Genomic DNA, 25,005 nt, shown 5'->3' with positions numbered 1-25,005 from the left:
TCCGTGGTGCTGAAAGGGCAGCGCGGGACGCAGCGCCGTCGGCGCGAGGCGGGCGTCGGGGCTGCGTTTCCCGTCGAAGATGGGGTGCCGGCCCCCCGCACCGTCGCGACGTCCCCCCTCCAATCCTCCCTCCCCCGGTGCGCACCCCCCCTGGCACCGCGCCGGTCCCGCACGCCGCGGCCAAGCGCTGCAGACGGCCCCGAGGAAGCGGCGGTGGCCAACGGCGTGACTCATAGCACGAGCGCGGTGCCATGCGGCTCGGGGGTACGGCACCGCGGCACCGCGCCCGGCGAGGATGGGGTAACGGCGGGCCGAGGGCTGAATCCCCGTGCCCAAAACGCCACGGGGAGGCAGGGGGCCGAGAATTCACGCGTTGCCAGGAGCAGCGGAGCTCTGCATTTATTGGGTGCTCCTGAAGGACGAGTCTGGGTGGAGGTACTGTAGTGCACTGTCGCACGTGGGGTGTGAACCAGCAGCAAGGCTGGGGAAGGACGGAGCACCCCACGTGCTAGGCAGGACACGGAGCGCGGACAGAGCGGTCTCACAGCCCCACGGGGTCACTGCTGCCATAGCATCTCTGTGGGGGACCACACGGTGCTCCAGCCCCACACACTCCCTGGCTGAGCCCCCAGAGGTGGTGGGTGGGGGCACCTGGAGCACGGCTCCCCCCCCTCAAAGCCGGTTTGCTTTCCAGGACAGGTAGCAGTTCCAGACAATGGCAACGCACTGCACAACAGCCAACCTGGGAACAGAGGGATGGATGGGTCAGCAGCCAAAGCCATGGGGAACAGGATCCATGCGGCCATGAGGCTGTGCTGCTACCTGTGGACCAGAGGGACGAAGTAGAAGTTGGCGATCTGCACCGGCGGCCAAATCTGGGCAGAGGGGAGGAGCGATATGAGGGGTCACAGGCAGCTCTGTGCCACGGGATCAGGGAATCCAACAGAGGATTTCATCCTCAGCACTTACACAGTAGTTGGTGAGCAGCGCATCTACGTAGTCCTGGGGAAGGTAGAGGCCATGAGAGCAGGGAGCAGCCCCGCAACCACACCACCCCACACACAGCCCGGCACAGTTGAGGGCAGAGGAGCAGCGCAGGTACAGCTGTGACCCAGCACACAGCAGGCAGGGACTGCAGTCCCCCCAAGCTGGGCATAGGGCAGGTGCCACTTCCCCTGCCCAGGGATGTGCCCATGTAGGGCTGAGAGTGGTGACAGCATGGGAGCAGAAGGCAGCCAGGAGCCCTGCATGAGGTCTGGGGCACAGCTCCCGCCACCAGCCTTGGTGCAGACCCCCAGGGTCACAGATGTCAGGGACAAGGGGGGAGCACAACACGCCACCCGTCCCCTTGCCCAGCCTGGCTGTGACTCAGCCAGGATCCAGCCTCATCCCGGCACTGGCCGGCGGCCCAGAACGAGGAGAGCGAGCGCTGGGGTGATGGATGCGCTGTGACGCTCCCTCTACGTGGGGAGAGGCAGATGTGCCCCAAGTAGGGGTGAAGGTGTCCCCAGAGCAGAGCCTGGGGCTCGCAGCCCACCTGGAGCACCCCGTTCCAGTTACAGCCCGCAGGGTGGGGATCTCGCCCACAGCCCTGAGGCACCGTATGCTGCACCCCGACAGATGAGTGAGCACCCCTCGTCCCCTGATGCTGTGTCCCATGGAGGGTGGGCACCCGCTCCCTGGTGAGTCACCCTCCGGTTGCGCTGACTCAGCGCCTGCGCTGGGTTCCAGCAATCGCTGCTAATGGGAACCATCTCGGTAATGGCTCTGAGACGTGGCCAGGAGAGGGGACACATGGCATACAGGGAGCTGGGGGCACCGCATCCAGCCCATGTGGGACCCCACAGCATGTCCCACTCCCGCACTCGTCACCTCCTGTAAGATGCTGCACCAAGCACCGACCTGGGTCTGGCCCTGCAGTGGCTTCTCTGTGTCCCATAGCCATCAACACCTCACCCCAGCAGTGGGGCAGCAGCAGCAGCTGGCTCTGGGCTGGGGACACAACAGCCACGAGGGCAGGAGGGAGCGGAGAGGTCAGGGGCAAACCCAGCACCACGAATGTTAGAGCCAAGCGGGCATCCTGGCCCCAACAGCCCAAGCCGCTTGGGGAAGGCACGCACCTGCTGGATCTTGGCCCAGTTCTGCTCCACCGACAGCCCGTTCACCACCCCGGTGATGGCGAGGAAGCAGCCGAGGAAACACGGTGCAAAGGCACCCTGCAAGAGAGCAGCAGGAGCCTGGGTGAGACCCTACAGTGCCCGGAGCCCACAGCACACAGCTGCAGGGATGGGGCCTGCAAATCTGGGAGCACCCGAGAGCAGTAGCAGGAGGGAGGCAGCGCTGTCCTGCCTCCCCATCCCCACACCATGTGGCACTGACCTGGTCCAGCATCATCTTCTTTACAGCCACAGCTTTCGTGGCCCCTGGGATGAGCCGGTCCAGGATCCTGTACCAGCCGCCCACAACGGGGCCCTGCGAGAGCTGCGTGCTGAGCGCGGTGCCTGGGCCGTGGGGAGCCCACAGAACTGGGCAGCCACCTGCCCACACCACAGCTTGGCACGTGTGCCCCCCACATCAGCACTCACCACAAAGCAGAAGCCGATGGCTGTCATTTTCAGGGTGCGTTGGCTGTGGTGCCCGTGCAGCCCGCGCTGCTCCACCAGCTGCTGTGCGATCACATCGCCGGCTCCCATCAGTGCCCCTGAAACCGGCCCGGAGCTCAGGAGGGCAGCGGGCATGGGGTGTGGGTTCTGCCCAAGCACAGCCCCCAGCCTCACGAGTAGCTGATCCCCAGTTGTGCCGTTCCTCGCTCGGTGCCAGGACTGCTCCTGGTTCCTCCTGGCCTCTGGCACAGCTCGGAGCAGTGTTTCCATATCAGTGTGCAGGATTTAGCTGCGTGCCCACGCCCTCGGTGGGGTGCAGCTCAGCAGGTCTTTGGCAGCCCCCTCCTCGTTCTGCCCTCCCGACCTCTTCGACGCAACTCCCTTGGCTCGGCACTCTGTGCCCCAGCCCTTGTGGGTTCCACGCTCACTCCCAGCACTCTGGTTCCCAGGCAGTGCTCCAGCCCTCATGCTTCTGCTCCCTTCTTGAGAACTTGGAGCACCCCCATATCAGCCCCTCACAGAGCAGACTCCAGCCTAAGGTCACAGCCACAGCACTGTGCACCCAGCATCCCCAGCCTGAATGCAGCCACAGGGGGATGCAACCCCCAGCATGACCCACCCTGACAGGCAAGGCCAGACTGCACAGCTGAGGTGGCCCAGGAGGGTCTGGTGACAGTGACCCAACCCTAACCCCTAACCAAGGATGAGCTCACTGCTGTGTCCCCCCCAGTCCCCCCAGGCCCTGCTTGCTTAGTCTACCGCTCCTGCACGCTGCAGCCAAGGGCCCTGGAGCGCACTCAAGCCTAAGTAGGGCACAATGTAGGCAGCCCCTGTGGGCCTCGCTGGCTGCAGGGCTGCTCACTCCAGGCAGAGGTCACCAGGTCACCATTGCGGGCACGTGCTGCTGCTGCCGCCGGACTCAGGCTCTGCTGGCATGCTGGACCCCATCCCAGGCTGCAGGAGGTAAAGTGCTGCCCCGCAGCTCTCACCACTGCTGGCTGCCCCCAGTGCAAGCAGCTGCCAGGAAATGTCCCCAGCCTGGCCCCGGCTGCAGATCTGTGCTGGGGGAACATCTCAGCTGCACAGCGGGACCGGAGCTCAGGGCTGGAACGTGGAGGGCTGCAGTCCTTCAGGTGTGCCCAGACACAAGGACTGAGCCCCTCCTTGGCCACCGAATCCCATTCAGCACCGAGGGCTGCACACTCCCACAGTCAGTCCAGGGGCTGCCCCCCACTGCAGAAGAGTCAGCTCCAGTAGTGAGAAGCAACAGTGAGAGGGATCCCAGAGCAAGTCTCAAACTGCAGTGTGTGCTCAGCGCGAGGGCCCCCCGGCTCTGCCTGGCCCCCCTCCAGGACACGGAGGAACATCGCGGCGGCACAGCCCCACAGCGGGTGCCAGGCAGTGAATTCCATCAGAGGAGATAAAAATAACAAAGGGAACGGTGAGGTGGCCTGGCACAGCCCCAGCGCCTGGCACCACCCCCAGCAGCGGCTGGCAGCAGAGCCGGTGCCGTCACCCCACGGGTATGGGGGGGGGGGGGATGGGCAGAGGATACTGGAGGCGCTCCCATCCCCCAACCCCCCCTTCCGGGAAGGTGCGTTTCAGTGGGCTCAGGGCTACATACGGGGATCCACCCGAAAAGGAGTAGGGGCCTCTGGACTCGTGGCATCCGCCCGTCCCGGACACGGAGGGGTCCCAAAGGAAACGGAACGGACCAAGGAGCGGCCCACGGAGCCCGGGGCGGCTGCCGGGGAAAGTCCTCTGCAGGCCCAGGCGCCGGGGCCGAACAGGCCCAAAGCCCCTACAGCTCCTCCCATCCCCAAGGCCCCACCACTACCAGCACCCCCCGGCCCACGGAGTCGTCGTGCGATGCAGAAGAGGGCGGGCCGGGCCCTTACCGGCGGTCAGCGCCTGCACGGCCCCGGGCCGCCGCGCCAGGAGCCGCCGCAGCGCCGCCATGCCTCCCGCATGGCCACGTGACACGGCGCAGAATGATGACGCACACCCCAGCGCGGCACAGGAGCGGCTGAATGGAGGCGGCGCCCCGTCGCAGTTTATTGTCGTCAGTAGCGGCCCAGCACGGTGGCCAGCAGCGCCATCCGCACGTACATGCCCTGCTCTGCCTGCCGGAAGTACGCGGCGCGCGGGTCCGAGTCCACCTCCACGCTGCGGATGTGATGTCAGTACGGGGAGTTTTCCCCCGCTCCCCCCGGGCCCGGATGGGAACCATTTCCTCCCCTTCACAGCCCCCTGTTCCCGCCGTTTTCCCGCAGGACCCCAGCTGCGTGCGATCCCCTCTCCCCAGGCCCCCATACTCAGACCCCATTTACCCTGTCATCTCACATTTCCCTCCACCCGGGGACAGGACCTTTCCCCGTTCCCCCCCAACCCAGCCCTGAGGCCCTGCTGCCCCAAGCACCCCACCAGCTGGTTGCAGCCCCCTCCAGAATCCCATTCCTCCTCACCTGGACAGCATCCAACCCTTGCCTCCCCTTGTCTCCCCCTGCAAAGCCCCTGTCTTCCTTCCTACCACTCCTCCCCCATTCCAGGACTCCATAACCCTACCACAAGACTGCCCCCCTCAATCCCACCTGATCTCGTTGACACGGGGCATGGGGTGCATCACCACCATCTTCTCCTTGGCCCTCGTCATGATGTGCGGCGTGAGGATGAACTGCCCAAAGCACTGCGGGGCCACAGCCCTGAGCAAGGGGGGGGGGGACCCTCCCAGCCCTCCCCCCAGCCCTCCCCCCAGCCTGCACTCACAGCCTCGTACTCCTCAGCACTCTCAAAGCGTTCCCGCTGGATGCGGGTCATGTAGAGCACGTCGGTGTCGGGCAGCGCCTCCTCAATGCTCCCAAACTCCTCCTGGGGCAGCACCATCAGCAGGGCCGTGGGCTGGGCACAGCCCCACAGCCCCAGCTCCATTCCTCACCTGCGAGATGCCCTTAGAAGCCACGAAGGCAGCAATGTCAGGCGGCATGCCGAGGCCGCGGGGTGTGACGTAGCGCAGGTGGACACGGTACTGCGTGAGCAGGCGGGCCAGCGAGTGCACCGTGCGCCCGTGCTTCAGGTCGCCCACCATGGTGATCTGCGGGGAGAGTCATCAGCACAACCCACGGCACGGCACCCACCAGCCCACGGCACGGCATACAGCATCTCACCGTCATGCCGTTGACTGTCCCCAACTCCTCACGGATGGTGAAGATGTCCAGCAGCGCCTGCGTCGGGTGCTCGCCCACCCCATCACCAGCGTTAATCACGGGCTTGCGGCAGTGTGTGGCGGCCAGCTGGGCACACAGTGGGCCAAGAGTGAAATCCCCACACGTATCCTGACAGCAGCATGGCATTGCCACGTGGCAGGAAGCAGCCCCCCCGCTCACCTCCACAGCTCCAGGCTGGGGGTGCCGCAGCACCAGGACGTCGGCGTAGCAGCACATGGTCTGCACAGAGTCGGCTAGCGACTCGCCCTTCTGCACTGAGGAGGTGGCCTCGGAGAATGACACCACAGAGCCACCCAGCCGGCACATGGCGGCCGCAAAGGAGCTGCTGGTGCGTGTGCTCGCCTCGTAGAACATCGATGCCATCACTTTGCCCTGCAGGACATGGTGTCAGGCGTAGGGAGGGGCGTGGGGCACGCAGCGTTTGCTCCCTGCTCACCTTTAGGATGTCCAAACTGCGCTCCTTCTGCACCAGCATGCGCAGGGTGTGTGCCACGTTGAACAGATGTGACATCTGCGGGGAAATGCGGCTCAGGGGGGGCACCATCCAGCATGGAGACCCCTGCCCCGTGTCCGCCTGGTACCCACCTGCTCCTTGGAGAACTGCCGCACAGAGAGGATGTGCTGCCCGACCAGGGGGTGCAGCAGCGGTGAGGTGGGGAAGTGGGGCACACCTTGGGGGGATGCCTGGCGTGGGAAGGGGCCCGACAGGTGGGGGTGGCTGTCCTGAGTGGCCGTCGCATCTGTGGCACCAGGAGCACACAGTGAACCTACATGGGAAGCACGCAGAGCTCCCAGCCCCCGGTACTCACCTGCCTCTGCCATCCTCCTGCCAGCTTTCTCCCGTGTGTCCTCAGCTGAGCATGAAAGGGGAAGGCAGTGTTAGAGCACAGAGCTCCCAGCACTCTCAGCACAGCAGGCGTGACACTACAGTGATGCTTGCCCCAAAACGAGCTGGGTCAAGCCCCCGCGCTGTGCCCCACATGCACCCCGTGGAACCCAACGGGACGCAGCCCTGATCCTGGGAGGCACAGGGCCCCGAGGTGCCGGGCGGGCTGGGGCTGAGCGGGAGGGGAGCACCGCTGTGCTCCATCCCACGGTCTCAGCCCCTCACAAAGGGGGGCCCGGGGCTGGCGCGGCACCTGGGGGGGGGCTGCACTCATCGGCTGCGCTTATAGTGCCATAACGCGGGGCTGAGTGAGTCCCCCCCAACATTACCGGTGCCTCGGGCGCCCGGGCGGTGCGCGGCTCCCAGCCTCTGGAACGCTGAACGGGACACAAGGGCAGGGTCAGCGCGGCACCCGGCCCCGACACGGCTCCCACACGGCCACATGCACGCTGTCCCCCTGCGCCACGCTGTGCCCTCCTCACCTGGCAGACCAGGGTCAGAGGCGCGGTGGATGCGGGGCGGGAGGTGGAAGCGGCCCTCGGGCACAGGGCCGGTGCGGCGCGGGCTGGAGGCTCGACTGCGCAGCGTCTCACCCACCGCTGCGTGCCGGGGCCGCTCGGGGGTCTGCAGAGAGGGGATAAGCTGGAGCAGGGCACAGGTTGTGCCCCCCTAGCACCCTGCACCCCATTACCTTCACAATCTCCTTGGTGGGGGGCACGAGCGGTGCCAGCACAGCTCCCATGGGCCACTTCCTCACATCCTGCCCGTAGCCGGGGGGCACCAGGACCTGTGGCCACAGACAGGGCGATCAGGGCTCAGAGACCCCTAGCTGAGGGGAGTTGGTGCTCGGGGACCACTGCATGTAGGGGAGCAGCACAGGGAGTGGCATTTGGTTCCCACCTGCCCATCAATGTAGGCGACCTCCCCGCGCAGAACCACCCTGCGCACTGTCCCCTTCACATTCCTGCCCTCAAAAGGTGTCCATTGTGCCTTGGAGAATGCAGTGCGCTCAGGGATGACCCACTCTTGCTCCAAGTCCACCTGCAGGGAGAGTGGTCAGAGTCTGGGGCCGGCTGTGGGGTGAGCAGTGGAACAATGACCCACCTCCACATAGGTGTCCTCCTGTGCTGGCAGCCCAAAGATCTTGCGGGGGTTCTCGTAGAGGCGCAGGATGATATCCTCCACCGTCAGCCGTCCCTCAGAGACAGCAGTCAGCAGCAGAGGCAGCATGGTCTCCAGCCCAGGGAAGCCAGGGGGTGGCTTGGGGCCCTGCTTCTCCTCCAGTGTGTGGGGAGCTGCAGGATGGAGAATGTTACCATAGTGCTTGGCCCCGCTCATCTCTGCCCTGTGCCCACGAGCGCTCACCGTGGTCAGTGGCAAAGCAGTCGATGGTGTCCATGTTCTCCCAGAGGGCCTCCAGGTCCTGGGAGGTGCCCAGTGCTGGGCGTACAGCACCACAGCCCTCCCCGAGGCGCCCCAGGTCATCTTGGCACAGGAAGAGGTGGTGTGGGGCCACCTCGCACGTCACCGGGATCCCCTTCTGCTTGGCTGCCTTGATGAGGAGGATCTGGAGGGGGCACGGTGAGGGGCAGACCCCCAACTTGCCCCACCATGGGAGGGGGTCCCAGCCCTCTGCTCACCTCCTCCCTGCGTGCCACGTGGCAGATGTGCACGGGGCGCTGGTGCAGCTGTGCCACCATCAGGACAGCAGCCACCGTCTGCCCCTCCGCATGGGCCACGATGGGCAAATGCCGTGGCCACTGCTGGAAGTGCTGTGGGAACACGAAACGATGGGTGCTGGAGCCAACACCGAGCCCCTCTGCAATTCCCCCCCCCTGCAGCAGCTCACCTCCATCCACAGCGACACATCATCCATGCGCAGGCTGGAGAAGGTGTCGTTGAGGTACAGCTTCAGCCCTGCTGCTGCTGCAGCCAGCACACCCAGTGAGCCCGCGTTGTCCACCGATGCACCCAGGAACAGGGCGAAGTCACAGCGCGCCCCGGCCTCAGCCAGCTGCAGGGATGGGAGGCAGTGGGCACAGCAGGGCAGAGCTGACCTGCAGGCTTCATGGGAAGGGGACATGGCCACGCCAGCTCCCCACTCACCTTCTGTGCCAGGGCGAAGGAGGTGGCGTCGGTGATGGCGGGGCTGGTGTTGGGCATGGCACACACCATGGTGATGCCCCCGGCCAGGGCAGCTGCAGTGCCTGAGGAGAAGTCCTCCTTGTGTGTGGCACCCGGCTCACGCAGGTGCACATGGACATCGATCAGCCCTGGGAACAGCGAGCATCAGTGTGGGAGCACTGGGGAAGCAGGTAGGGCATGGGGATATGGTGGACACGGAGAGGAGGCAGCGAAGTGGAACATCTCTGATCCCACGGCTGCTCCGTGGGGCACAACCCCAGCCTCACGTCAACCCCAGCCCTCAAACCTGGCAGGCGGATCAGTTTCTGGGATGTCATGCAGTCCACGTGCATTTTGAGCGGCGGGGCAGCTCCAATCTGGCCCAGTGCCTGCAGGCACAAGCATCATCAGGCTGGGCACATCCACCATGGGCGAACGAGGCAGGGCCAGGAGGATGCCTGCCCAGACCCCACAACATCACCCAGTGGAGCTCTCCATGCAGTGCCCATCCCACCTCTACGAAGAGTTTGGTGCATTTGATGTCAATGATGAGTGGCACGGAGTAGTCAACAGCCAGGCGCCGCGTACGGTAACCCTTGGTGACAAAGGAGGAGAGCCGGCGACCCCCAGAGTTACGCATGGAGAGGTTGATGACCATCTCAAAGTGGTTCTCTGCCAGGTAGTCCAGGATGCTGCGCTGTGTCTCACGGGCACCTGCTTCAGTGTTGTCTGCCTCCTCGAAGTGCCAATCCACTGCCATCACCTGTGGCAATGCCACCGTCACCACACCGTCACCACTCCGTGCCGGCACCACAGAGCTCCCCACCAAACCCTGAGCTCCCACCTTGATGCCATGCTCAGTGTAGAAGTCAGCAGTGCCAAGGCTAGCATACAGATTGTAGCCAAGGCTCTCCAGGGTCCGCACAGTGGGCAGCAGCTCGCTCTTGTTCTGCAACAGCACCGCAGGGGTCAAAGTGTATTTGGGGTACCCGACCCACCGCCGGCACCCCACGCACCTTGTAGCTGCCAATGGTGAGCAGGATGTTCTTCTTGGGGATCTTGAAACCGGTGCTGAGCATGGCCTTGAGGTACGCCTCGCAGCGGTTCTCTCCGAAGCACGCCACCTCACCCGTGCTCGTCATCTCCACACCCAGCACCACGTCAGCACCCGCCAGGCGTGAGAAGGAGAACTGCGGCACCTGCGGGCACAGAGGATCAGCGGCCACCCAACACAGCCCCCATCCCACTGCTGGCTCCAGCTCACCTTGACACCGACGATGCCCGTGCCCGTCATCAGCCCTACAGGCTGCACATCCTCACCCATGATCACCTGGCTGGCCAGGGCCACCAGGTCCACTCCCAGCGTCTTGGAGACGAAAGGGAAGGAGCGTGACACACGCACGTTGCACTCAATCACCTTCAGCTGGTCATCCTACAGAGAGGGGATGGTGTGAGGCACGTCCTGAAGCTGCAGGGTGCTCAGTGCCTCCCAGCATGGCTCTGCCCTCCTCAGTACCTTGGCAATAAGCTGCAGGTTGAAGGGCCCGGTGACCTGCAGCTCCTGCCCAATAGCATGCACGATGGCCTTGATGCGCTCCAGCGTCTTGGGCGTGATGTCTTGTGGGGGGGTCACCAGCGTGGCATCGCCCGAGTGCACTCCAGCATTCTCTACGTGCTCAGAGATGGCAACGGCCACCACCACGCCATCACAGGCCACCGCATCCACGTCGATCTCCTGTGAGCAGGCACACTGTCACAGCTCCATCCCGCCACAGCTCTGGCGCAGCACAGGAATGACATCCAACCTTGGCCTCCTGAATGAACTTGGAGATGACAACAGGCTGCTCCTTGGACACGGCCACGGCATTGCTAAGGAACTTCTCCAGGTCACTGTCCGAGTAGGCAACATTCATGGCAGCGCCGCTCAGCACGTAGGAGGGTCGCACCACGCAGGGGTAGCCCACCGTGCAGCAGAAGTGCTTGGCCGACTGTGGGGAGACACACAGCTCAGTGGGTGGTGTTGGGGGGCACAGCCCCGGGGCAGCCTTGCACCCACCTCCATGTCAGAGAGCTCCTTCCAGAGCGGCTGGCTGATGCCAATGGTGTCCAGCAGGCGCGAGAACTTGAAGCGATTCTCAGCTGAGTCAATGGCCTCGGGGGAGGTGCCCAGGATGCGGCACTGCTGCCGGTGCAGCGCCATGGCGATGTTGTTGGGCAGCTGGCCACCCATCGACAGGATGACACCCTCGGGATTCTCCAGTTCGTAGATGTCCATCACCACCTGTGGCATGGGGCCGGCTGGGAGGGGGCCGCGCAGCCCCCATCCCTTTGGGGCAGCTTCCGAGACTTCCTGCCCTGCAGCACGCAGCCCTCACCCGCTCACCTCAAAGGAGATCTCGTCAAAGTAGAGGCGGTCACACATGTCATAGTCAGTGCTCACAGTTTCAGGGTTGTAATTCACCATAATGGTCTTGAAGCCCATCTGTAGGGCAGAGCAGTGCGGTGAGGCCAGGGACACCCCCAGCCCCATTCCTCCCCACATCCCTGCATCCCACCAACCCCAGCCCACCTTGCGCAGCTCCTGGATGCAACCGACAGCGCACCAGTCGAACTCAACGGAGCTGCCGATGCGGTAAACGCCAGAACCGATGACCATAACGTGGGGCTGGCGGAAAGGCAGGTCGTGTTCAGCACCGTTGTAGGTCAGGTAGAGGTAGTTGGTCTGTGCCGGCCACTCGGCCGCCACCGTGTCGATCTGCTTCACCACCGGCAGGATGCCCAGGTCACGCCGCATCTTCCGCACGGCCAGCTCGGTGCTGCAAGGAGCAGGGTGAGCGCCGGCCGTGGGGCGGCAGCAGCGGCAGCAGCAGGGTGGGGACCGCCCCTCCCCTCACCTGAGCACAGCCAGGGCCACCTGCTTGTCAGAGAAGCCGAGCTGCTTGGCGCGGCGCAGAACAGCAGGCGGCATGGCGCTCTGCTCGCCGCGGAACGCCTCCAGCCGCGCCGCATGGTCGGTGATGTTCTTCATCTTGTGCAGGAACCAGCGGTCGATCTTGGTCAGTTCATAGAGGCGCTCGATGGAATACCCAGCGCGCAGCGCGGCCGCCAGCACGAAGATGCGCTTGTCTGTCGGAGTCTCCAGCTCCTGGGGGGCAGAGGGGTGAGCGGCGCACAGCCTCTCACGTCTGACCCACGCGCCGTGCTGAGCCCCAGCACTCACCACGTCTGACGCCGGCTTCACTGTGTGGTCAAAGCCCACGCAGTTCTCATCCACCATCCGCAGCGCCTTCTGGAAGGCCTCCTCGAAGTTCCTGCCGATGGCCATCACCTCCCCTGTGGGAGGCCGTGAGTAGATGGAGCCCCACAGGCTGCCCCGTGCCACGCCACTCTGCCCCGCTGCGCTCACCCACGCTCTTCATGGAGCTGCCGATCTTGGTGCTGACACGCAGGAACTTGCTGAGGTCCCAGCGCGGGATCTTCACCACGCAGTAGTCCAGGCTGGGCTCGAAGTTGGCGGTGGTGGAGTTGGTGACAGAGTTCCTGCACAGCGCGTGGGACAGCGTTGGCACACGGAACCCACAACACAGCTAAGGTGTGCCCTGTGCCCCCACGGCAACATTATTACCTGAGGACAGGCAGCGGGATGCCCAGCGCCAGCTTGGCTGCAACATAGGCCAGTGGGTAGCCTGTGGCCTTGCTGGCCAGTGCTGAGCTGCGGGAGAGCCGCGCGTTCACCTCAATGATGTAGTACTGCAAGAAGCAATGCGCCATGAGCACAGATAGGGCCCCGCCACCACCACCACAGGAGGGCACACGGGGGGCACGCTGCGTCCACCTGCTCGGACTCAGGGTTCAGGGCGAACTGGATGTTGCACTCGCCCACGATGCCCAGGTGCTGCACCACCTTGATGGCGGTGTGGCGCAGCATGAAGTATTCGGTGTCGTTGAGAGTCTGGCTGGGTGCCACCACGATGGACTCGCCCGTGTGGATGCCCAGCGGGTCCAGGTTCTCCATGTTGCACACCTGGGGCAGGGATGCATTGGCTGTCCATTACCTGTGCTTCCCATTCCACCATACGCCATGATGGCCTCACTGGGGGTCCCCACCTTCTCCCCGCCCCCGACAGCACCAGAGCTCCCTGCACCACCATGACCTGAGCGCGGCACCGTGCGCACAGTAGGGTCTTGGTGCCAGCATACATCAGTTGTGCTGGCACAAGAAAAGGGTCTTGGGGAACCCTGCTACCCCTCAGCACCGCTGCTGTACCGTGACGCAGTTGTTGTAGGCGTCGCGCACCACCTCGTACTCAATCTCCTTCCAGCCCTTCAGCGACTTGTCCACCAGCACCTGGGAGGTGTGGGTGAAGGCCTGGCTCACCAGGGCTGCCAGCTCCTCCCGGCTGGAGGCGAAGCCGGAGCCCAGGCCTCCCAGGGCGTACGCCGAGCGCACCAGCACCGGGTACCCCAACCGCTCAGCCGCCGCTTGCGCCTGCAGAGAGCACAGAGTGAGCATGGGATGGCACCCCCTGGGGACAACCCCCATCCTGCCCCACACCATGCCGCAGCCCCAGACCTGCTCCAGGGAAGCAGCGGCCTCGCTGGGCGCCACATGCTCGCCGATTTCCTCCATCTTCTCCACGAAGACCTTGCGGTCCTCCGTCATCTCAATGGAAGCGACAGGGGTGCCCAGCACACGCACGCGGTACCGCTGCAGCACGCCGCCCTTGGTCAGCTCCACGCCACAGTTGAGGGCTGTCTGCCCACCGAAGGTCAGCAGCACGCCGTCGGGGCGCTCGTTGCGGATCACCTACGGGATGGGGGACGGGGCAGTGAGCTGCAGACCCACAGCGGCCCCCGCCATCCCCACAGCACTCACCTGGGTGACATACTCAGGGGTGATGGGCAGGAAGTACACCTTGTCTGCCAGCCCTTTGGAGGTCTGCACCGTGGCGATGTTGGGGTTGATGAGCACCGTTTGAATGTTCTCCTCTTTAAGCGCTTTGATGGCCTGGAGATCAGGGGGACAGCGATATCAGCTTCACATAGAGGTCCCTGTTTGCCTTGGGACCTCCAAGCTCTGAGGGATGCTTACCTGTGACCCTGAGTAGTCAAATTCGCCTGCCTGTCCGATGGAGAGTCCACCGGAGCCCAGGATCAGCACCTTGCGGGGTCGTGCTGCCTCCTGCCCTGCTGCCGGCACCTCGTTGTACACCAGGAGATCCCGCAGGCGCTGTCGCACTGTAGGGATGGGATGGGATGGGATGGGGCAGGGATGCCGTGGTCCTGTGCACAGCCCCACAGCCTCGCACAGCACCCAGCACAGTGGCTGCAAACACAGCAGAGTGCCCCAGCACCAAATGCAGTCCTACAGTCACTCATGCACGACCCTAGCCCTGAGCACCAACTGCAGCCCAAAGCCCCATCAACCACAGCCCTGAGCAATCACTAACTCTGGCCCCAAGCATCTCCACCTGCCCCAGGACCTTGAGTACAGAATCCCACGCGCAGCCCAGCCCCAAGCCCTGACCTCAGGCCCAGCACCCCGCACACAGCCGTCCCCAACTCTGGGAGGCTCATATCTCCCCCAGCCCCATGCCCACCTGTTTTGTTGTTGTCTCCTTTCTGCAGGTCCCGCGCCGCCTCCACAAAGACATCAAAAAGCCCTTCCAGGTCTGTGGGGCCAGCACGGTGCTCGGGGTGGAACTGCACACTGCAAGTTGTGAGACAAGTGAGACACAAACCCACATCCCCAGCCCCACGCCAGGGCGACCCTGCACCTACCTGAAGAAGGGTTTGTGCTCGTGCACCAGCCCCTCGTTGGAGCCATCGTTGGCATTGGTGAAGAGCGGTGCCCAGCCAGGAGGCAGACTGCCTGCCTCCACCGCAAAGCCGTGGTTCTGTGCCGTGATGAAGCAGCGCTGCGTGTCCTCGTGCACACACGGCTGGTTGTGCCCACGGTTTCCATACCTGGGGGGTGCGGGGAGACGGGCACAGAATGTCACTCACCCAGTTGAACACCAGGACCCCCCCCCAGAGGTGGAACCCCACTCACTTCATCTTGTAGGTGCGGGCGCCCAAGGCCAGGGCCAGCAGCTGGTGGCCCAGGCACACCCCAAAGATGGGCTTGGGGCGGTCAGCCGCCAGCACGGCACGCAGGTTGGCCACTGTCTGCTGACACTGCCGTGGGTCCCCGGGGCCATTGCTGAGGAAGAGCCCATCGAAGTCTGCACACAGACAGCAGTGTTAGGCTGGAGATCCCATAGGTCTCCCCATTTTATGGAGACACAGCGGCCCCACAGCTCCCAAATGGGATCACACAGTGGTCACTGACCCCATTGCTCACAGCACACCACGATGCCCCATATCAGGTTACAGCAAGCATCCCTATATCACACCTCCCTTATAAACCCCAGTGAGAGTTACGCCGCAATGCCCAACCCCCTAGAATAGGGCAGACCTCCAGCGTGAGGCTCCCCAAGGCCCCCTGCACTGATTCTACCCCACACCCACCCTCCAACCCCAGAGCCCCCTACCAGCAGGGTCCAGCGGATGGTCCCATGGCACCACGGTGACAGCAGCCCCCCGCTCACAGAGGCACCTCACTTGGTTGTGCTTCAGGCCACAGTCCACAGCGGTGATGCGCAGGGATCCAGTGGGGTTAAAGACACGCGGCTCCTACAGAGAAGGTGAGCCGGGAGTCTGGCCCATCACCACCCCACAGCCTGGGCCCAGCTGCCTCGTACCTTCAGGGACACCTCCTGCACCAGGTGCCGCTCATTTGGGTCCTGGAAGAGGATGCTCTCCTCTGGGGCTTCATCTGGCAGCAGCTTCCCCAGCAGTGTGCCCTTCTCACGGATCTTCTTGGTGAGGGCACGGGTGTCCACGCCTATGGGTGCAGGCTGATGTGGAGCCACACGGTCCCACGGCAACTTCACCAACCCCCCCCACGGGGCACAACTTCACAGATCCCAGTGCAAGTTGAGCTCTGCTCCAAACTCGCTACCTCCAGGTGTCCCCACCCCCAGCACTGACCCCATGGCCCTGACCCCCAGCCCCACCTTCCAGCCCAGGGACGTTGTGCTCCTTGAGCCATTGGTCGAGGGATTGGGCAGCGCTCCAGTGGCTGGGGGTCTCCGAGCATTCGCCCACTACCAGCGCAGCCACGTGGATCTTGGTGGACTCGAACCACTGCGGGGAAATAAGAGTGGCCAAAAGCCTAGGAATTCGCCCCGGAGCAACGGGGCAGGGCTGGGGGAGCCTCCAGGCGGGGACCCCCACAGCACAAGTGCGGCACCGCCGCGCCACACCGGGCGTCCCCCAACCTCCCCCATCCCCACACCGACCCCAGGCGCCGAAGGAAGCCCGGACAAACCCACGGCCCCGGCGGCCCCGCCCCCACCCGCGGCCCCACGGCTGGGCGCTCCCACCCGAGAGCCGCGTGGGGGGCGGGGAAGGAGGACTCTGCCCCGGGGGTCGGGGGGCCCGGTGCTCACCGTGCCGAGCCCGAAGGGTCCCGGCCGCTCCCGGGGCACGCCGTAGTTGCCCATCAGCGGGTAGGTGAGCACCAGGATCTGCGCCGCGTACGAGGGATCGGTGAGCGCCTCGGGATACCCCACGACTCCCGTCTGGAACACTGCGGGGAGAAAAACGCGGAGCGGGGGATCCGCGCGCGTCCCCGCGCATCCCGCACCCTTCCCGCATCCGGTCCCGCCGCACTCACCCACTTCCCCGCTGACGGACGTGCCCGTAGCCCCGAAGGCGCGGCCGCGCAGCACGGAGCCATCCTGCAGCACCAGGCGGCCCATGGCGGTGCCACGTGCGGGGAAGTGCGGGAGGCGGCAGCGGAGGAGCGCGGGGAGTGCGGGAGGGGCGGGGCGGGGTACCGAGAGAGGGAGATGCGCGGGGGGCGGGGCCAGAAACGATGGGGGCGGGGCATCGAGAGAGACGGACCAATCAGCGCGCGGCCGGGCGGGAAAAGAGTGCAGAAAAAACTGAGCAGCGCGGGACGGGAGCGAATGGAGCCGGGGGGCTAAACGGCGCTGTTGTGTAGATAAAGGTAAGAAACAACTTGATCTGCTCTTGTACCGCATGACCAGGGGAGAGCGCGAACGCAGTCCCCCACTACCACAAATTATGCAGTCGAGTTTCCCGCATTTGGGGAAATCGCAGGGGTCAGCACACCCGGAGTGCAGGGGATGAGCCTCACCCTGGGAAAACCACCCGCCTGATCATGGTGTCTCCCCTGCCAGGTAAGTATGCTTTGCTCCTCCAACGCCCCGCTCCCCACGCCCCGCCACCAGCCCGCACCGCACGGCGACCCGCCGTTCCACACCACTTTCCCCACTTTGCTCCTCGCCCAACTCCGCGCTCCTCTCCAAGCCCCGCGTCGCGTCCTACGCAAGTTCTACGGATCTCTACGTCCGTTCCGTTTCCTATTTATCGCTCCCGGCATACCGCGTGCGGATCGATCAGCATACTGATCTGCATATCGATCTGCATGACCCCGCCCCATCCCGCCGGACTGCCTAACAGCGCCGCTCCGAAGCATGGACCGACCAAGAGCCCGTGATGACACCCGAGCCACAGCGCCCCCAACAGCCGAGTGGGGTAACGCAACCAGAGGAGCGGGACGGAAGTGGAGGTGTACCGGAAGTGGGGCAACACCATACAGGTGGCGCGAGGCGACTGGCTTCCGGCTGCCAGGGGTGGGGCCGTGCGACGAGCGGGGGCGTGGCCGAGGAAAGCAGCGCGCCGTGAGAGCGTGTTGGGGGCGGGAAGTGGGTAGGCGGGGCCATGCAGATCGATATGCAGATCAGTATGCTGATCGGTCCGCGCACGGCATGCCGGGGCGCGCTAAATAGAAAATGGAACGCGCGTGGAGCCCACCGGGCATAGCGTGGTCCCTGACGCAGGGATGCAGGAGGGGCGCGGAGTTGGGCGAGGCTCAGGGGTGGGTGGTTGGTTGGGAACGGCGAGCGCCGTGCGGTGCGGGCTGGTGGCGGAGCGTGGGGAGCGGGGCGTTGGAGGAGCAAAGCATACTTACCTGGCAGGGGAGACACCATGATCAGGCAGGTGGTTTTCCCAGGGCGAGGCTCATCCCCTGCACTCCGGGTGTGCTGACCCCTGCGATTTCCCCAAATGCGGGAAACTCGACTGCATAATTTGTGGTAGTGGGGGACTGCGTTCGCGCTCTCCCCTGGTCATGCGGTACAACAGTAGATTGAGTAATTTTCTTCTCTTTGTTCTCAGCAGCGCTCTTCTTCGCTCCGAGCGCCCGCCGTTCCATCCCGTGCTGCTCGCAGTTTCCCCGTCGATTTCCTGTCTCTCCGCACCGCTTCATCTCCCACTCAACGCTCCGTTCCCGTTCGCCCCCACTCCGCGCACACCGCACGCCTCAGCTTCCCGCCCCGCCCCTCCCGCACTCGCCGCTCTCCCGCGCTGCGGCTGTCCACAGCCCCGCACCCGGCGCCTTTCCATCCCGATGACGGGTTCCGTTCCCCGCTGACACGGCCGGGCTGTTCCCCACTCGCCTTCCCGATCCCGCCGCCGCGCCGCCCCCGCAGAGAGCGAGCTGAGCAGCCGCGCAGTGGAACGAGTCGGGAGCCGGGCGGCACCGCGACGCGGTTCCGTTGTAGCTCCGGGGCACAATAAAGCGTTATCTTCTGCTGTTAGACCACAAAGCCAGGGGAGAGCGCGAACGCAGTCCCCCACTACCACAAATTATGCAGTCGAGTTTCCCGCATTTGGGGAAATCGCAGGGGTCAGCACACCCGGAGTGCAGGGGATGAGCCTCGCCCTGGGAAAACCACCTGCCTGATCATGGTGTCTCCCCTGCCAGGTAAGTATGCTTTGCTCCTCCAACGCCCCTCTCCCCACGCCCCGCCACCAGCCCGAACCGCACGGCGACGCGCTTCCCAAACTAAGCAGTTGCTCCGTTCCACTCCGCCTCTCCGACACCCCCACATCGCGGCCCACTCAAGTTCTAAAGGGCTTCGCGCGTGTTTCGTTTCTGGTGCAGCACACTCCCGGCATGCCGCGCGCTTTTCTTATTTGCATAGATCCGCCCGTTTCCACTCTACCCCACCCTCACGCACACAGAGTTACTACCTGCGCACCCCTCTGGGCGGAGCGCGATTTGCATAGCCCCCCCCTGCAATCACACCTCCGACCGCGGGCCTTCCTTTCGGTCCCCTCCGCTCCCGCACAGCCTGGCCGAACCGATGCTGGAGGACCGGGCACTGTGAAGCCAATTCGCCAATCCCGCCCCCACGCAGCGCCAGCAGCAGAGCAGACACGCAGGATCACAACCGCGCACTTTATTCAACCCGTTTCCCCGCGGTGTAGTCGCATCCCACACCTCTTCTGCCGATCGCGGTCACGGTCCTGCAGCGTTCCGGCGCTGGGTGCCCCATAGTGTGAGGCTCAGCGCTGCTGTCACCGTCCCCAGCACGCTGCAGAAGAGCGGCACGGGGAAGGCGCCCTGTAAAGTGAGCAGGGTGAGGTCACTGCCCTCTCTGAGCCGTTCCGTGCACCCCCGGCCCCACGCACCCACCTGCCGCAGACACTTGTAGCCGTGGAAGGGGCTGGCACAGAGGCACTGCGAGAGGCCGGGGCCGTCTGGGGCACAGGCAGCATTCTCAGGGCACAGCGGGGCTGCTGGGCAGCACGGGGTCACGGGCTGTCCTGTCTCGTGCCACGCCATGCCCCTGTGCAGGGCCATGGCTGGGGCTGGGAGAGCCCACCAACCTACCGAGCTCCTCAGAGCCGTTGCAGGGGTTCCTCTGGCCCCGGCACAGGCGGCTGCTGCCATACGTCGTCACCTCCTCCCATGCACCACTGCCACCTGGGCACGGTACTGCCAGCGGCACCACGCTGCAAACCAGAGCTCAGCACCGCATACGGCCCCAGGCTCCCCCACCCAACCCCAATACTCACAGTTGCTGCAGCTGCGTGAAGCCCAAGAAGGAGTCAGCAGGGAGCGCCGGCAGCGGGTTCTCCGTCAGGTCCCTACCAACGCATCACACCGACTGCACCCCGGGGCCAGGAGGGACACCTCGGGGTGGGACGGGCAGCCGTGCCCCACCCGCGCACCTCCCCCTTCCCTCAGCACTCACAGCACGACGGCAGCCGCAGCCTCGCTGAAGGCACTGGGGAGGGTCTGCAGGGAACAGTTGCTGAGGTCCAACCTGGGGAGGGCAGCACCGGGAGCCCCGTGTTCCCCCGTTCCGCTCCCATACTCCTCGGCCATACTCACACCCCTGGCCCACACCACACCACCCCCATGCCCTGTACCGTACCCAATACCCATAGCGCACCCCACACCCATTATCCCACCACCCCCCGTCCCTACACCCGTACCCCAGCAGCTGCTGCCGCCCGGATGCCCGCCCCACGCAGCAGCGGCCCCACAGCTCCGTGTCGGCCCTGGAGGCGCAGTACTGTGACACGACGGAGCCGTTGCTCGGCGGCCCCGGACAGCTCCCGCACAGCAGCGTTGGGATTCCCCCGGCCCCGGGCGACGGCAGCAGCAGCAGCAGCAGCAGAAGGGAGGCCGCAGCCCCGCTTCCGGCAGCCCCGCCCCGCCCCGAGGCCGCCCCCGGATGGGCTCCTCCTGGCAGCGGGGCGGGACGCGGCGGGGCGGAACGACCGCGCGGTGAGGCCAATGGCTCAGCCATTAACGGAGCGCACCCGCCAGGACCGCAGTGCTCCGCAGGTGCCGAAGCGCTGCGACCCGACCTCGGCGGCGCCACGTGACGCGTCCCACGCACGGGATTGGACGAAAGGACGCTGACGGCATTGAGGCGCGCGGGGAGCCGGGCTGGAGGTGAGGCGATGCTCGGCGGCGTGACGTCATCAGCGTGCGCCGCGGCGCTTCAGGCGCACGTGGGCTGAGCCGGGCAACCGCCCGGTGAGTGGTGATGGTGGTGGCGGCGCGGAGCGGGGATGTGCGCAGCACGCAGCACGCAGCGCCGGAGCACGGCGCGGGGGGCGTGCGGGGCCATAATGTTCCGGGGAACCGGGAGATCGGGAAACCGGGGCTCGGGCAGGGGATGAGGACCGGGAGGCGGGATAGGGGGCACGGGGGGGATCGCGGGGGATCTTCAGGTTGCGGGCGGCGGGGCAAAGGAGTAAGGAGGGGAGCGGGGTATTGGCCTGGGGTCGTGGGGGCACCGGGACGCGGGGAGCAGTGCCGGCACGTGGGAACACGGGGAGGCAGTGAGGGGCCACGGGAACTCGGCAGTACAGGGAGCGCAGTTATGGCCTGGGGTTCAGAGGGGCACCGGGACACGGGGAACCGTGCGGGGGACATGGGGACACCGGAGGGCAGTGTGGGGACACGGGGATACCGCGGGACGCTGCTGCCGGCACGGGATACGCGTAGGACCCAGAGCCCGGGGGGGCAGAGCACCGTTGGGGAATGCCGGGGCATCGGGCCAGGAATGCGGCGGGGGAGTAGGAGGGGGATTGCCCCTTGTTGTGTCTCAGCGCGTGGCAGGTGACCTTGGACCATGCCCGCTGTGCGGGCGGGGCTGGCAGCGCTGCCCTCTCGCCTCCTTTCAGCACCGCCAACCGCTGCTCCTCGCTCCGGGCACGGCAGCGTGGGGCTAATCCAGCCGCATTCCTGCTGGGATCAGCGCCGCCCGCCCCGTCATCGCGCGGCCCCGTATGGGGGTGCGCCTGCCCAAGTGCGGGAAGAGCGGCGGGTTCGGCCCGCACGGAGCCTGCCCGTCCGGATCCGGCCGTGCCGGTCTTGCCGGCTGCGGAGTTGGGGTCGGCGCTGGGCGGGGCTGCCGAGTTCGCTTTGGCCCGGGGTCGAGCCGCGGGGGAGCGGGGAAGAGAAGGCTGCGGTGACCCCCCCCGGGTGCGTCCCCCCCCCTAGGTCCTTGAGGCGGGCCGAGAGCTTTGGAGCGAAGGTCCCCGCGAGGACGAGCGGGGCCGGATCCACCGTCGCCACCTCCCGCAGCGCCGGGCGCTGCCGGCCAGGTCCCTCCGCCCATGAACCGGAAAAGTGGGGGTGGCGGCGGGGCGGCGGCGGACACTCACCATGGAGTTCTCAACGGCGGACTACAGCATCTTCGTGCTGCTGCTGGTGCTGTCAGCGGCCATCGGGCTGTTCTATGCGCTGAGCGGCGGGCGGCAGCGCACGGTGCAGGAATTCCTGCTGGCCAACCGCAGCATGGGCTTTTTTCCCGTTGCCCTGTCCCTGCTGGCCACTTTCCAATCTGCGGTGGCCATCCTGGGGGTGCCGGCAGAGATCTATCGCTTCGGCACCGAGTACTGGTTCCTGGGCTGCTCCTATTTCCTGGGGCTGCTCATCCCCGCGCACGTCTTCATCCCCGTCTTCTACCGCCTGCAGATCACCAGCACCTACGAGGTGAGCGGCAAGGGGGTTTCCTGCCCCTCGTGCCCCGCATCGGGGTGGGGCTGCATCCCTGACCCCATCCATTTCTTCCTTCCCCCTCCCCCTTCCAGTACTTGGAGCTGCGCTTCAACAAGACCGTGCGCATCTTCGGCACCATCACCTTCATCTTCCAGATGGTAAGGGCTGGGTTTGGGGTCCCGGGGATGGGGTACGTGGGGGGGCTGCAGCTCTCTGTCCCTACAGGTCATCTACATGGGAGTGGTGCTCTACGCTCCCGCTCTGGCACTCAATGCAGGTAAGGGCTCAGTGGGGTGGCTAGGGGAGGGATGGTGTAGTGCCTATCATCCTCATCCCTCCTTAATGGCACCCAGTGACAGGCTTTGACCTTTGGAGCGCGGTGCTCACCATCGGGCTTGTCTGCACGTTGTACACTACACTGGTGAGTGCTGTCACCATGCCACGTGGTGTGCCCAGTTTCTAAAGTGGCAGCGATGACAGCTGTGTCCCTCTGCAGGGAGGGCTGAAAGCCGTCATCTGGACCGACGTGTTCCAGACTCTGGTCATGTTTGCGGGGCAGCTGGCTGTCATCGTGGTGGGCGCACAGCGAGTGGGGGGCATGGCCCGCGTGTGGCATGTGGCCGAGCAGCAGGGCAAGATCTCCAGCATTGAGTGAGCTGCAGGGCTGGGACGGGGACAGCAGCAAAGCTGGGACATGCACATGGGAGGGGGATGGGATGCCGGCACAGCCGTGACTGTACCTAACCCCGCAGCCTGGACCCTGATCCGTACGTGCGGCACACCTTCTGGACGCTGGCTTTCGGGGGGGTCTTCATGATGCTGTCACTGTATGGCGTGAACCAGGCACAGGTGCAGCGCTACCTGAGCTCCCGCAGCGAGAGGCAGGCGGTGCTGTGAGTGGTGTGGGGACGTGCGGGGACCTCCCCCCCCTCTCTGCCCACTTCTGACACTCCTCTGGTGCCCGCAGCTCCTGCTACGCCGTCTTCCCCTGCCAGCAGATCGTTCTGTGCCTCAGCTGCCTCACCGGCCTCGTCATGTTTGTCTATGACCGCGAGCACCCACTGGTCCCCAGTGGCACCCAAATCTCCTCTGACCAGGTGGGTGCAGCACTCCCCCATCCTGCGTCCCCCCTGCCCCCCACCAATGCCACACTTACCCTGTGAACCCCTCAGCTGGTGCTGTACTTTGTGATGGACGTGCTGCGGGACCTGCCGGGGCTGCCTGGCCTCTTTGTCGCCTGTCTCTTCAGTGGCTCGCTCAGGTGGGTGCCATAACGGGGGACTGTGGGCTGAGGGCATGACCGAACCCTCCCGCTCCTCCCTTCCCTCTTCCTCCCCCTAGCACCATCTCCTCTGCCTTCAACTCGCTGGCGACGGTGACGATGGAGGACCTGGTGCGGCCGCACTGCCCTGGGCTATCAGAGTCCCGTGCCACGCTGATCTCCAAGATCCTGGGTGAGCAGGGGGAGTGGAGAGGGGGGGGCAGCAGGGTCCTGGCTGGGCCCTGAAACCCCTCTGTCTGTCTGTCCGTCCATCCATCCATCCATCCATCCACAGCTTTTTGCTACGGGCTCCTGTGCCTGGGAATGGCTTACGTGTCTTCTATGCTGGGCCCTGTGCTGCAGGTAGGGGATGGGGTGCTGAGGACACCCCTGGCCTCTCAGTCCCTGTTTTCCCCCCTCGGCCCCAAAATGGTGCCATCTCCCTGCAGGCGGCCATCAGTATCTTCGGCATGGTGGGGGGGCCGCTGCTGGGGCTCTTCTGCCTGGGGATGTTCTTTCCCTGTGCCAACCCCACAGTGAGTACCCTGGACCCCCTTTTCCCCCCCCCACAGATACCCTGTCAGGTGCCGCCAAGGGGCTGAGTGCCTCTCCCCCCACAGGGTGCGGTGGTGGGACTGCTGGCCGGGCTGGCCATGGCCTTCTGGGTGGGCATCGGCAGCCTGGTGGCCAACATGGGGGGGGCCGCCCCCCTGGCTAACAGCACCGTGCCCCCCCCCATCAACTTGGCCCCACCAGCCACGATCGCTACCACGCTGCTCACCTCCACGACACCCCCCCCTAGGTGAGCAACGTGGGGCTGATGGAGGTGGTCTGTGGGGGGTCTGGCTTGGCCCCCTCCTCACCACCTCCCTTCCCCCCCAGCCCCACAGGCCTGCAGAAGTTTTACAGCCTCTCCTATATGTGGTACAGCGCCCACAACTCCACTACCGTCATCGTGGTGGGGCTCCTGGTCAGCCTGCTCACTGGTGGGTGCAGGATGTGGGGCCGGGTGCTGCTCCCCTCTGCATCCCTCTCACCCCTAAGGCCCCCCCAGGTCCCACACCGCCCTCTGCTGTGGATCCCCGCACCATTTTCCCGGTGCTGCCACAGCTGCTGTGCTGCCTGCCCGCCCGCTACCGGCAGTGGCTGTGCTGCGGGGTGCGCTTCCCCACACAGGTGAGCACCTCGCAGCAGGACGGGGGGCACCGGTGTGGTTGGGGGAGGGCTGTGCACAGCCCCACTGCCCCCCCCCCATCCACCATGTGCCCGCAGGAAGCCCCCCACCCATCACCCACAACCGAGAAGCATGTTCCCAACGGGCTGGGCGCTGCGCCACGGGATGACACCGAGGATCAGGGCTACGGGCCACCCGCCTATGCGCTGCAGGAGACGGCCTTCTGAGCGAGCCCGGCACTCCCGCAGGGCCGGTGCTGCCCGGGGTTGCCGTGGGACCATGATGCGGAGCGATGCCACGCTGTTATCTCACGTTACCCACATCTCAATAAACTGTTCTTGAGAGCATCGGG

At 65.4% G+C, this 25,005-nt stretch overlaps 4 protein-coding genes and 3 non-coding genes across 11 annotated transcripts; 2 read left to right on the top strand and 5 right to left on the bottom strand.

Annotated features, from left to right (window-relative positions):
- Positions 1 to 365: 365 nt before the first annotated feature.
- Positions 366 to 4,562, bottom strand: MPV17 (mitochondrial inner membrane protein MPV17). Its single transcript, XM_042826020.1, has 7 exons — positions 4,502 to 4,562; positions 2,586 to 2,701; positions 2,380 to 2,472; positions 2,121 to 2,216; positions 970 to 1,002; positions 823 to 875; positions 366 to 742 (listed from the first exon to the last, which is right to left on the bottom strand). The coding sequence occupies exons 1-7, from the start codon at positions 4,560 to 4,562 to the stop codon at positions 673 to 675; spliced, it is 522 nt and encodes a 173-aa protein (XP_042681954.1). The 3' UTR covers positions 366 to 672.
- Positions 4,563 to 4,666: 104 nt separating this feature from the next.
- Positions 4,667 to 16,642, bottom strand: CAD (carbamoyl-phosphate synthetase 2, aspartate transcarbamylase, and dihydroorotase). 5 transcript variants are annotated; one of them, XM_042826040.1, is made up of 45 exons: positions 16,558 to 16,642; positions 16,331 to 16,470; positions 15,896 to 16,025; positions 15,581 to 15,723; positions 15,371 to 15,512; positions 14,890 to 15,061; positions 14,619 to 14,804; positions 14,438 to 14,547; positions 13,930 to 14,075; positions 13,714 to 13,845; positions 13,411 to 13,644; positions 13,105 to 13,326; positions 12,673 to 12,861; positions 12,463 to 12,587; positions 12,244 to 12,377; positions 12,058 to 12,170; positions 11,732 to 11,982; positions 11,407 to 11,653; positions 11,221 to 11,319; positions 10,894 to 11,118; positions 10,643 to 10,825; positions 10,354 to 10,572; positions 10,102 to 10,269; positions 9,854 to 10,036; positions 9,682 to 9,786; positions 9,352 to 9,600; positions 9,145 to 9,226; positions 8,820 to 8,986; positions 8,563 to 8,727; positions 8,354 to 8,485; positions 8,079 to 8,280; positions 7,818 to 8,008; positions 7,614 to 7,754; positions 7,405 to 7,500; positions 7,196 to 7,337; positions 7,043 to 7,090; positions 6,637 to 6,681; positions 6,413 to 6,567; positions 6,264 to 6,338; positions 5,987 to 6,199; positions 5,768 to 5,893; positions 5,539 to 5,694; positions 5,370 to 5,471; positions 5,195 to 5,289; positions 4,667 to 4,769 (listed from the first exon to the last, which is right to left on the bottom strand). In XM_042826040.1, exons 1-45 carry the CDS (start codon positions 16,640 to 16,642, stop codon positions 4,667 to 4,669), a joined length of 6,768 nt encoding a protein of 2,255 aa, XP_042681974.1. The 5 variants fall into 5 exon arrangements, with proteins under 5 accessions (XP_042681974.1, XP_042681971.1, XP_042681975.1 ...); XM_042826037.1 differs by having other exon boundaries at positions 6,413 to 6,681; XM_042826041.1 differs by lacking the exon at positions 7,043 to 7,090.
- A 288-nt stretch (positions 16,643 to 16,930) lies between these two features.
- Positions 16,931 to 17,094, bottom strand: LOC122164230. Its single transcript, XR_006170154.1, has one exon. It is a non-coding gene; the product is annotated as a U1 spliceosomal RNA (small nuclear RNA).
- A 778-nt stretch (positions 17,095 to 17,872) lies between these two features.
- On the top strand, positions 17,873 to 18,036 carry LOC122164229. The gene has a single exon (XR_006170153.1). It is a non-coding gene; the product is annotated as a U1 spliceosomal RNA (small nuclear RNA).
- A 483-nt stretch (positions 18,037 to 18,519) lies between these two features.
- Positions 18,520 to 18,683, bottom strand: LOC122164228. The gene has a single exon (XR_006170152.1). It is a non-coding gene; the product is annotated as a U1 spliceosomal RNA (small nuclear RNA).
- Positions 18,684 to 19,138: 455 nt separating this feature from the next.
- ATRAID (all-trans retinoic acid induced differentiation factor) lies at positions 19,139 to 20,567 on the bottom strand. The gene is made up of 6 exons (XM_042826044.1): positions 20,196 to 20,567; positions 19,952 to 20,023; positions 19,773 to 19,844; positions 19,588 to 19,709; positions 19,390 to 19,490; positions 19,139 to 19,317 (listed from the first exon to the last, which is right to left on the bottom strand). Exons 1-6 carry the CDS (start codon positions 20,510 to 20,512, stop codon positions 19,213 to 19,215), a joined length of 789 nt encoding a protein of 262 aa, XP_042681978.1. The 5' UTR covers positions 20,513 to 20,567; the 3' UTR covers positions 19,139 to 19,212.
- Positions 20,568 to 21,774: 1,207 nt separating this feature from the next.
- SLC5A6 (solute carrier family 5 member 6) lies at positions 21,775 to 25,000 on the top strand. Its single transcript, XM_042826043.1, has 15 exons — positions 21,775 to 22,212; positions 22,311 to 22,376; positions 22,444 to 22,495; positions 22,572 to 22,639; positions 22,715 to 22,869; positions 22,971 to 23,111; positions 23,186 to 23,315; positions 23,391 to 23,479; positions 23,560 to 23,672; positions 23,775 to 23,842; positions 23,929 to 24,015; positions 24,100 to 24,281; positions 24,362 to 24,465; positions 24,534 to 24,655; positions 24,752 to 25,000. Exons 1-15 carry the CDS (start codon positions 21,883 to 21,885, stop codon positions 24,878 to 24,880), a joined length of 1,836 nt encoding a protein of 611 aa, XP_042681977.1. The 5' UTR covers positions 21,775 to 21,882; the 3' UTR covers positions 24,881 to 25,000.
- The last annotated feature ends 5 nt before the right edge of the window (positions 25,001 to 25,005 follow it).

Source organism: Centrocercus urophasianus, unplaced genomic scaffold (genome assembly GCF_019232065.1).
Source record: "Centrocercus urophasianus isolate 14NV4802_14NV808 unplaced genomic scaffold, USGS_Curo_1.0 seq_258, whole genome shotgun sequence".
Lineage (NCBI taxonomy): Eukaryota > Metazoa > Chordata > Aves > Galliformes > Phasianidae > Centrocercus > Centrocercus urophasianus.
Note: the sequence above shows the minus strand (reverse complement) of the source record. Positions and strands in the feature narration are given on the sequence as shown.